Raw genomic sequence first — 11,546 nt, forward strand, 5'->3', positions numbered from 1 at the left:
GACACGAGTGCCACTCGTCTAATCGATAACCGGTGGTATTTTTCACGCGGGTCTATTCATGAGTCTGCGCACCGTCTCTTTGGCGTTGAGGTTTCACTGAATGTCAGATTGTTATTTTCACTTTTTTTATGCTATCAGTGGAGTGCGAGTGACTCATTCCCGGGAAATATTGAAAATTCATGCCTTTTTTTTGTTGCACTTCAGTTGAATGAATTCCATTGACATGTCATTCAATTTTGCGACATGTGTAGGCGTTTTGCGGGCGATTAATTCGCCCCGCCGATCGTGTAAAGACCTTTCTGCGCATGACGGTGTCACTACCACCACCTATTGATGCATTCGGAAATTAAGCGTGACTCATTCCCGAGAAATATTGGGAATTCATGTCTTTTTGTTGGGTTGCACTTTAGCTGATCGATTCTATTGAAATGCCACTCAATTTAGGGATAAGCGGTGTTGGTCGATTAATCGAAAACATCGATGTTCTCAACAGATGATTAATCGATTTTCGATTCTGTTTTCCAAACACATCAATGTTTTTGAGCAAGCTAACAAATTTTTTTTTATCGAATAATAATGTTGAATAATGATGTTGATTGATTGAGGATAAAAAAAATAATTTATCCGCAATCGGAAGTAATTATTTATTGCAGCATGTGCCTTAAGGTGAGTGGACAGATCCAATTGTTTATTGTTTTTTTCAGTCTATGAACCACAACCATTATCAATAATAATATATATAACAATCAAAAATTATTGCAGCTAACGTCCAGCCACTGAAAATATTTAATATATTTTTTTCAATTAATCAACAACCCCGTTTCGAGATTCAAAATTTGACTCTCCAGCAGTTCTCATGATAGAAACGTAAGTCACTCGCATTGTATTTTAAAATATTATTATATTATTATTATAAATATTATTATTTCATTTTATTATTTTAAAATATATTTTGAATAAAAACAACATTCAAAAAATTATTTTAAAAAATTTGTTCTTTTTCTGTGTCATGACAAAAACCATCAATTTTTTTAATAATCGAAATTTTTTCCAGAAAAATCGATATACAAGATCGATGTTTTTGAAAAATACCGATTCGTCGATAATCGATTTTTTTTAAAACATCGCCCATCCCTAATTCGATTAATTCACTCCGCCGATCGTTTAAAGACGTTTCTGCGCATGACGGTGTCACTGCTGCCATCTATTGCAGCATTCGGAAATTAATAACTTCATTGTCGACTGGGCATGGGCGTGTTTTATCCGGAATTCAAGATGTTGCAGAGGTCGGGTCAGTAGCCGGTGCAACAAAATACATAAAAAAAATCAAGGAATAATTACAATTGCATTTCAGATGCCGGTGAATTCTTGATGATTCTGGGGGAAAAATTGTCTTCATCATTAGAGAATCACGAAAATATCGCAAAACTGGCGGCTAAATTGGGAAATGGCTGCTGCCAGGATTGCCTACATCCTTCTCCTCGTGTTCTTGTGTGAGTAAATTCTTTTCTAAGCGACCATAAACACTCGAGATAATGTTCCATTGCGTTAATTAATCCAATGTTTTCACACAGCTCTAGGGTTCGGTCTACTTCACCGCTGGCACGTCTCAACGCTTTTCGAAAATGACAGACATTTCTCCCATCTTTCGGAGATGGAGAGGGAAATGTCCTTTCGAACTGAAATGGTGGGAAATATATTTCCATTTGTAAACAATGTTAATTGAAATTTTTATGATTTTTTTGTTTCAGGGAATGTATTACTATTATTATAAACTGATGATTGAAGCCCCAAGTTGGCAAGAGGGTCTCGATAGACTGAGGAGTGACAATTTGTCACAGTTTCCTAAGGTCATTAATGCAGATAGAACGTATAATTTATTTCCAGAGGTAAGTAAACCCCTGAAGGCAAGGCATTGTTTGCGATTTAAGTCAACTCAGCTCTCAGTTGTGGTTTTCAGGAATATCTCCGAATCTAAGGGAGATGGCGAAATTTTCGTAACTACCTTTTTTGTAGATCTCAATTCGGTCTATAAAAAAAGTTGTAACAAAAAATTCGCGGTAATGTGACACAATACTCCCCTCCATTTGTTTGGTCTAAAAATCAAAGTTACTGGCAATTTTTTCTTAATTATTGTTAACGTATGGATGATTATGGAATGAAATATGTGAAAGAACGCAAAACTAACCGGAAGATTGGTCTGGGTTAAGATGAATCAATTTCTCTCCTCAACAACACAAAATTGTCAATATGTGAAAGCAACCACTCTTCGCTTTTAACCCAGGAGTCACGTCGAGGACGTGGCGGTGCATCGACTCCTAATGAGAAGAACCTAAACAACACCAACAACCCTAAGACACCGTGAATAAAACTTCTTCTGACGAACATTTCCTCCGCTGTCCATCAACCAGCAAAATATCACACATTAATTGTGTCTAAAATAGCAGTGAAATCGCAGAAGATATATACTCACATAACTATTCCACTTATAGATGTTGTAATCAATCAATTAAAATCTATATATAAAATGACAGAATTAATCAATTCTGCATCTATGGATTTTATCGTCAAGAACTCAAAATTAACCGGAAGGTTGGGTTGCAGGTCTAAATATTACGGAACCATTATATTACGGTAAAAAATATTACGCAAAAATATTACGGGACAAAATATTACGCAGAAAATTATTACGGGACAAAAAATTATGGAACCGTAATATTACCATATATAAAGGTATGGAATCAAGGATAAACCTTTATCCGCTCGATTAGGAATTCTCCGAAAATCAAATCGATACAATAATAGCCCAATACCAAAAAATATGACCCGAGGTCAGTTACCATCGATTACTCAACAGGTGTATGAGTTGGTATGATTATATTAATCCCCCAAAACAAAATAAAATTCCCTCAGACATTCACACACAAAACCGAAGATTCTTCAACAAAAGTTAGTTATATCGGAATGCTCGACACGGGTGCGTTGAAATAATTACCATACCTCTTCACTTCATCCTCAGCGAAAAAGGCGCAAAACTACTATTACACAAAGGTTTTTTATTCAACAAATTACGAATTTGTGAAACAAAAGAAATGCTATAAATAACGGAAAATAACAATAAATAATAATACCAACGTCGGTGAAAACGTTGTAATATTATTTCCAATAATAAAAACGACTAATAATAATTAGATCCCGTAACAATTTGGATCGTAATATTATTTACCGTAATATTATGGCGTAATATTTTTTACCGTAACATTTAGACCGGATACCGGAAGGTTGATCTGGGTGAAGATGAATCAATTTTTTTCTTCAACAACACAAAATTGTCAATATGTGAAACCAACCACTCTTCGCTTTTAACCCAGGAGTCACGTCGAGGACGTGGCGGTGCATCGACTCCCAATGAGAAGAACCTAAACAACATCAACAACCCTAAGACACCGTGAATAAAACTTCTTCTGACGAACATTTCCTCCGCTGTCCATCAACCAGCAAAATATCACACATTAATTGTGTCTAAAATAGCAGTGAAATCTGAGGATATATACTCACATAACTATTCCACTTATAGATGTTGTAATCAATCAATTAAAGTCCATGTGTAAGATGACAGAATTAATCACTTCTGTATCTGTAGATTTTATCTTCAAGAACCCAAAATTAACTGGAAGATTGGTCTGGGTTAAGATGAATCAATTTCTCTCCTCAACAACACAAAATTGTCAATATGTGAAAGCAACCATTCTTCGCTTTTTACCCAGGAGTCACGCCGAGGACGTGGCGGTGCATTAGCTCTTAATGAGAAGAACCTAAACAACACCAACAACCCTAAGACAACGTGATTAAAACTTTTTCTGACGAACATTTCCTCCGCTGTCCTTCAACCAGCAAAATATCACATTAATTGTGTCTAAAATAGCTGTGAAATCTCTGAGGATATATATTAATATTATATATTAATTTTTATTTATTTATTTATTGAATTGTTCTTTCTTATTTAGACTTAGAACTAAATTCACTTTGTATTCAATTGAGGTTTTCGCAACTAAAATTAGTTGAGACACTTTCATGAGGGATTTCGTAAAAAAAATTTAGAGGAAATTTTTTTTTCCATTTTAGATCTACGCAGGAACGCTTTATCGCTTTGCTGAATCATTGGGCCTCCTTGGAGAACCCCAATGTTGGCAGGTAATGGAGGAACAATCACAATCAATTAATCAATCAATCAATTAATCGTAATAAATGAAATTCTAGTAATTAAGATTCAGTAACTGGAAACATTTCAATTAAAAATGTAAATTATTGTAGACCGAAAGAGGAGATGGGCTCTCCTCAGTGATGAGCTGCCAAGGGCTATCAGTGCCATCGTATTTTTATATAGCCATTGTCTGGTCCCTAGCCATGATGACTGGATCAGTGCTCTTCCTATACGCTACCTACCTGAGTGGATCAATTTACGGGGGATTGATCGCTATTCTAGCGTTCTTCTTCAATCATACTGAGTGCACTAGAGTCCAGTGGACACCACCACTCAGGGAGAGTTTTGCGTATCCATTATTGCTCTTCCAGATGTTCAGGGTTACCATGTTTCTTGATAAATACTCATTCAAGAAGAAGAAACTCACGTGGAGGAATATTCTGTGGGATAATCCTTATACGGTACGTGTTTGTTTCAATACAGTTGACTCTTTATATAAGATACCTTCTTGGGTGCTCCCTTAGCCAGGGACAACAATAAACTGTACTATGTTATTGTCAATACGCAACGTTTCGCTCGTAATTCAAGCCCCCTCAGGCTCTGAAAACCAAACATGCAAAAATTGTTGATGATCACAAATTAAGAGTGAAAGAGGTCTAGGAAGACCCTGAACCTTGATTTGTGGGCTGAGTGAGTTAAGTATCCGTGACATCGATCAGATGCATGGTTTTTCACGTATGAAAAAATCGTATACGGATTGCGAATAGAAATTCTGTAGGATTTCCGTATATGATATTCTGATATTTCTATACAAATTATTTCTATATATAAATATTTACATAAATTTTTGTATTCACACGAAAGGTGTCTAAACATTGCAGAGAAAAGCGTAGAGAAATGTTGCAACTCCATACGAAATGTTTCGATACATGTGGCAGTGGGTCGTATAGGATCAAACCTATAGAAATCGTATAGAAATAATTTGTATAAAACATATCCGTATAGAAATATTCGAATATCATATACGAAAATCCTATAGAAAGTCTATACGTAATCCGTATAGAATATTTCTATACGATTTTTCCATACGTGGATCCTTGGTTTCAAATCATTTTGAGGGGAATCTTCCCCACATTCATAATTGTGATAATTATTTCTGAGTTGTAATCTCTATGTGTTATCTCTGGTGTGTTCTGCGAGATCATATTCTTGATTAATTGTCAGGTGGGTCATTTTCACCCCCTAACATTTTGAATTTACTATTCATTTCATTCATATTGGTTCAAATACGATCTTTTTCTGATTTTGTAAAATTCTGTATTTTATTTTGGTTAAACAGCATAAATGATTCTTTAGAGCATTCAATTCTGGTGTCGCGTTTCATTCTGTGGGCATTTCTGGATATTTATGGAATTTTCTAGTATTTTTGGTATTGTTGGCGCTCAGGAATTTGAAGAGGAGTATCGCAATATTAATCCAAATTCGACTGGAATAAATTGATTGAGAGAAGGCCTAGGGCCCAGGGCTCCAGAAAATTCACTTGATGTTAATTTTAGCCCACAAATTAATAATTTTATTGGGCATCATGTAGTTTATCGATGGCTTATTTTCACTGAAAAAGGCACTAAACGCAACATCAAAATCAATCAGAAACTTCACGATTCCCTCCTAGTATTGTTTACACAACCGATCAACTAATTAACAGGAAACATTGCAGAAAAGCGGTCAAATCATTCTTAATTTGAATGCCATGAATGACAGAATTTGATATTCGAAGGAACTATCGATTCAATAATGACAACAACAACAAACGGTCAACACTCTGCTAATCCGATAAGTTACGCGCTTTAGTCAAACGTATTCTTCATCCAAACAGTAATATAATTTTTAAAAATTCAATGTAACGTCTTTTGAAGCCAATCTATTCGGCGTATTGTGTCATTAGGTTTTTCATAAATGATAACATACATTAAAGATAGTACGATAATATTATATTATATGATATTCTATAATATATTATATTATAATACATTAGGCATATATAATAATACATGTAATGTAACACAATATCGTATTCTCAATGTATGTTATTATTGTTATCAGTTTATTACTTAATTTTTTTTTATTATCGTAATATTTTTAATGTATGGTGGCATCATTTATAAAAAATCTAATGATAATACGCACAACAGATTGGTTTAAAAAAACGTAACACTGGATGTATTATATATAAAAAAAATACAATATACAAATTTCTGAAACTCTTCCTTCGGAAAACTTGATATTAACTTCAGAAATCTAATATAACACTATTCACTACAATGGGCATACATTGAGCCCCATGAAGTAGGACATACGCGCGCAAAGCGCGCGGACTAATCTAGTAATAATGAAAAAATGAGATGAAACTGTCGTGGGATGAATTAACCGGACACCATGCCAAGTACAACCCACAAAAATAATGAACACAAATATATTAAAAATTAATAGGAAAATTAAATCCTCTAATAAATTACTAAATTATTAGGAAAAAATACCCCGAAATAATTGTCCAGAGCCAACATGCGGCGTTAAGTTAAATTTTGAAACAGCTTCCATTATTTTCAGGACATATTCATAGTAACGAAGCTCTGCCTCTTCACCTGGCAATTCTCCCAATTCATCTTTACGATCCAAGTAATAATCCTGCTAATTCTCCAATGGCTGAGAATAATCCCACGCTACGTGACCCTCTACTTGCTCTTCCACCACATCATAGCCATCGCCTTCACCTTCTACCAAGGACCAATGGTCGTCAACTCCATGTACACTTGCCTGGTAGTGGGTGCCACATACGTCAATCTGATGAATGCTCATGTCGAGGGCCTCTGGAATCCCTATCTCCTACTGTTCTCCGATGTCATCGGAACGATAGGCTCCGCCCGATTCATGAAATCCGCGATGATTGATTACGACGATTATCACCACATCTACAATCTCCTGAGATCCAAATTATCAGGATTCAGGGACTTTCACACAATGCTGTACACCTGCTCCCCTGAATTCGATTTTCTGCCTTACGAGACTTACGAAATTATTGTTAAAACATTTTTACTGCCAACAGCCATTCTCGCTGGATTTCTCGCTGTTTATTATTGGTACAGAAATTTCAAAGCTAGGGGATATCCAGAGTGCATTGAGCCGGGTACAGCATACAATGGACTGCAAACTGGGGCATTTATTGTCATGGCATTTTTAGTCATGAGACTTAAATTATTTATGACTCCCCATTTGTGCATTATCGCTGGCATGGTAGCCAGTCGCAAGTATCTGGCTGTTGTTGGAATCAAGAGGGAACGCCTTAGGCTCACCATTTTTGTCACTCTTGTTGCCATTATGGCGTACCATGGGGCACAACGGGTGCAGGAGGAACGACAGTTTTATGGTAGGATTGAGGAATTTTATGTAGAAAAAAAGTGGAATGTTTCGTACGTTTTTATGGTGGAGGTGAAACTAGCGGAGTAGGGTAAACAGGTTGATAGTTGGACGGTTACGGGAATGTTGAACTTCATTAAAGGATTTTAAATCGATGAAGTACACTGTTGAATGTTTTCTGAAATTTAAGTAACAGATGCATTTGAATTTTCAATATTCGGAACTCGAATTCGATTTCAGACTAAATTGCTCATGGCATTCCTGCTTCATCTTGGAAATTCAATAAAATTAAGTTTTTCATGATGAATGATCATTGAATTTTCAATGACAATTTGGATTTTCAAACCTATCGTGAAAATTGAGCATTACATTCAATTGAATTTTCAAGAGATTAAAAATTCAAAAGAAAAGTTGCCTGAATTTTCACGATTTTCAGTAATTTTCGTTGTTGTATGAACCTGAGAAATCAAATTTCATTGAATATTCAAGAAAATTGACTGATTTATCAATAATAAGATCAATGAAAATTCCATGTAAGTTATTTGTTGTTAAAAATTTCACGATTTTTTACTTGAAATTTCAAGAGTAATTTTCTAACAGTGTAGCTGAATGAATAAAACATGAGTTCTAGTTCTGAAAGGATGTATAAATTAGGAAAAAACAATAATTTGAAGTGGAAAAAATGAAGAGAAGAATAATTAAATGAGAGAAAAGTGGAATATCGTCCAAATCCCCAATAACTGGACGCTAGGGCCAGTAAATGGACGGTCTGGAGGAATATAGAATTTTCATCCAGTTCACACAAACATGTGAATTTTGTATTATTGAATGTTAAGAAATACAAGGCCAAATAGATTCTTAATCTTCTGGATGTGATTATCCTCCTGAAAATATTGTGCTATTTCCCACATCTGACTCTTTCGGAAGAGAATTTCTTTTCTTTCTCTACGACACTTTGTCACTGATGCTTAGCAAATTGCAGCGCCACACCAGCCAACACTACCTCCCGAATATTTTTTTTTCTCGCTGTAATGTTGATATTTCGAAAGAAAAAACTTCATCATGTGATTATACCTAAGTGTTATTATTGATAATGATAACAGTCTGTACAGTTTTCATTTTATTGTTTATAGAATATTCAATAAAAGGTGAAATCGTCCAGGTATTGGCCTGTTCCCTCTATTCTGCAGCGAAATTCAATTTAGAATATTTTTTAGCGAAACAGGATTTTTCGGCGCTTTATGTCGTGAATAACAAAACCTAAATCGTTCGAAAAAATAACATTTTCATATTTTACTGAAAAGAATTATTATTATTTCAAATGATCGATTTTTCTATCTTCTATATTTTTTTATATATTATACTTTCTATTCAGCTGTATTTATACACTCATGTATCTTCTCACGAACGGAACTGGTTAAAAGTTCCAACGAGCTATTGCATCAATTTTTTCCTTTATCGAATTCTTTTTTTTCTCAACATTCATCCAACACAACAGATAACAATATTTCCAGTCACAGAATACTATTCACTCAGAAGTATTCACATCATTAAAAATGTCATCACAGTCAAATTAAATTTCATAGAAATCATTTTTTTGTCACCACCGTGTGTATCGGTTCAATTGTTAAAGAAATTTTTTCGTCAAAAAATTGTCGTCAAAAAATAACGTCACGATTTTTTAGAGTTTAGGAATCAAAGAATTTATGTGAGCAAAATTGTTTGATGGGCAGATGATTTCAGTAGGGATTGTTTAACCCTTGAACCCTAAAAAATCCTTTAAATTGAATTATCAGTGGAAAAAAATTTTCTCATGACTTGAAAATATTTGTTTCGCTAATTTCAACCTCCCATTTTTATGAAGAAATTGTTTCATCCTGATTGTTTCTCATCTAGGGGAATACAGTAATATTGAACAGGAGCAGTTGTTTGATTGGATTAATGCAAACACCCCGAAGAATGCAGTTTTCGCTGGGAAAATGTCGATAATGGCTAATTTATTGCTATCCACAGAACGAGCAATTGTCAACAATCCATATTATGAAAGTACGGAGATGAGGTGAACATTTCAATCTCATTTTAATTACTCATGAGATAATTCCTCCATTGATAAGCATCGATTATAATAACTAGTTGAAATAATTATCAATTATTATCGAGCCAATTTGCATCAGTTATGTAAACTTGTTCTGCATTCTAATGACTGGAGTTTTCAGCTTGAGAAAATTCCAATGGAGTTGCATATTTAACATTAATGTTAACGACGTTTCCAGGGACAGGACATTGAAAGTCTACGAGATATACAGTAGGAAAGACGCAGCAGCTGTCTATGAGACACTTAGGAAAATGCAGGTTGATTATTTAATACTCGATGAGGGGAACTGCTATGGCCTTGGGGCTGGGTAAGAAGACATTTTATGATCACTCCACTTACCACTCCCGTTGACAGAGTACTATACTACATGAAATAATAGCATTTAAACTAGGGATATAACGGACAAAGCTGGCCGGTCAATTAACCGCAATTTTACACGTAAATTACACGTCACTGACCGAAGGCCGATACTGACTATTTTTGGTCAGACAAAAGTGACGGAATTTCGTAGAAACTTTAGAAAAAATGCAGGAAAATGATTGCACTACCATGAAACTTCGTGAGTCAGTCAGTAATGATGAAATGCAAAAACGGTATATTATTTCGCGTCAATCCGATCAATAATTTGCCAGAAAAATGAAAAAAACGTGAATTTTGGTCGAAAGGGTGTAGTACATCCTTAACGCATGTAAAAAATTACCGTCAATTTACATCCCTAATTTAAACGCGTATTGAGTCATTAATTATCAATATCAGTTGATTAGCCGTAGAAATTTCATTGAATAAGGGGACAACGAGAGAGATAACTTATATAAAATATCTGGTTTCTATTTTTCTCCTGTCTGCAGGCGCTCCTAGCGAGCGTGCAACCGTCTCACATGAAGTCGACTGAACTTCATCCCTACTGTTATTCATTGTTTTCACGTTTTCGTATTTGAGAATTTCCCCGTTCAATATATCTGATTCCACAATTCAATCAGCATAATATTATCCCTCGTATGACCCTCACAAGTCTCGGGACATTCAATCCCCTCGTTGAAACAGTAAAAAACAACAGAAGATTAATTTTTATCACTTTCACTGAGCACTCGCTCCTGAATGAAACTTTCTGCAGTCATTGTTCTTGATCGTGTTACATTCATCTCGTTGAATAAGAAAAGTGCGGATAAATCAGCATTTCAAGTCCTTGACATAGAAGTTTGAAATTACAATCTGACGCGGAGAGTCTCGAGTCGACGATTCGCTGTATCAATTCCAGTGAAATTGCCTCAATTTCTTATTCAGACACCTGGAGAAATATTGCGTGATACAACTCGCATTGTCATTTTAATTTTATTATAAAGTTAAGATAAAACTGAGGAATAAAAAATCATTGATTGTGGGAAGAATGAAGAATGAATAATGAAGAATGAACGATTGAAGGAATTGAACAATTTCCCACCAAGAATAGCATGAGAGAATGGGAATAACTTATAATTCACGTTGATTATCTCCCGCATGATAATTAAAATTTCTCCATAGGAAATCTGGCTGTCGAATGGTGGACCTCTGGGACATCTCGGACAATGGTCGAGCCAAACGACTCGGAAAACGTCCTCTCTGTCCCATTTTGTACAGCGGAAATGCCCATCCTTTCCGGAGAGTATTCGCTAACAATCATTATGTTGTACTAAGACTGGACTATTCTACTTACGTTGAATTAAAGCCTAAAACTCCTATTTTGATGCAGTCGTGAAGAATGAAGGAACAAAACACGGATGAAATAATTATAGAAAAATCTAGCGAATTCGCTGGACAATTCGATTGGATTTCTATACAACTTATTCTGTTCAG

The 11,546-nt window shown here is 35.1% G+C and overlaps 1 protein-coding gene across 2 annotated transcripts; it reads left to right on the forward strand.

Annotated features, from left to right (window-relative positions):
* The first annotated feature begins 1,303 nt into the window (after positions 1-1,303).
* LOC107037137 (C-mannosyltransferase dpy-19) lies at positions 1,304-11,546 on the forward strand. Of its 2 annotated transcripts, XM_015255526.1 has the most exons (9): positions 1,304-1,493; positions 1,575-1,687; positions 1,752-1,889; positions 4,126-4,194; positions 4,315-4,665; positions 6,812-7,628; positions 9,515-9,677; positions 9,892-10,020; positions 11,235-11,546. In XM_015255526.1, exons 1-9 carry the CDS (start codon positions 1,448-1,450, stop codon positions 11,446-11,448), a joined length of 2,040 nt encoding a protein of 679 aa, XP_015111012.1. In that variant the 5' UTR covers positions 1,304-1,447; the 3' UTR covers positions 11,449-11,546. The 2 variants fall into 2 exon arrangements, with proteins under 2 accessions (XP_015111012.1, XP_015111013.1); XM_015255527.1 differs by lacking the exon at positions 11,235-11,546 and having other exon boundaries at positions 9,515-9,664; positions 9,892-9,998.

Source organism: Diachasma alloeum, unplaced genomic scaffold (assembly GCF_001412515.2).
Source record: "Diachasma alloeum isolate Michigan unplaced genomic scaffold, Dall2.0 Dall_scaffold_00213, whole genome shotgun sequence".
NCBI lineage: Eukaryota > Metazoa > Arthropoda > Insecta > Hymenoptera > Braconidae > Diachasma > Diachasma alloeum.

Coding starts and splice junctions, on each gene's coding strand:
- LOC107037137 (XM_015255526.1), top strand. CDS start 1,448: ATGGCTGCTGCCAGGATTGCCTACATCCTTCTCCTCGTGTTCTTGT. Junction 1,688..1,751: donor TGTCCTTTCGAACTGAAATG/GTGGGAAATATA, acceptor TTTTTGTTTCAG/GGAATGTATTACTATTATTA. Junction 4,666..6,811: donor TGTGGGATAATCCTTATACG/GTACGTGTTTGT, acceptor CATTATTTTCAG/GACATATTCATAGTAACGAA.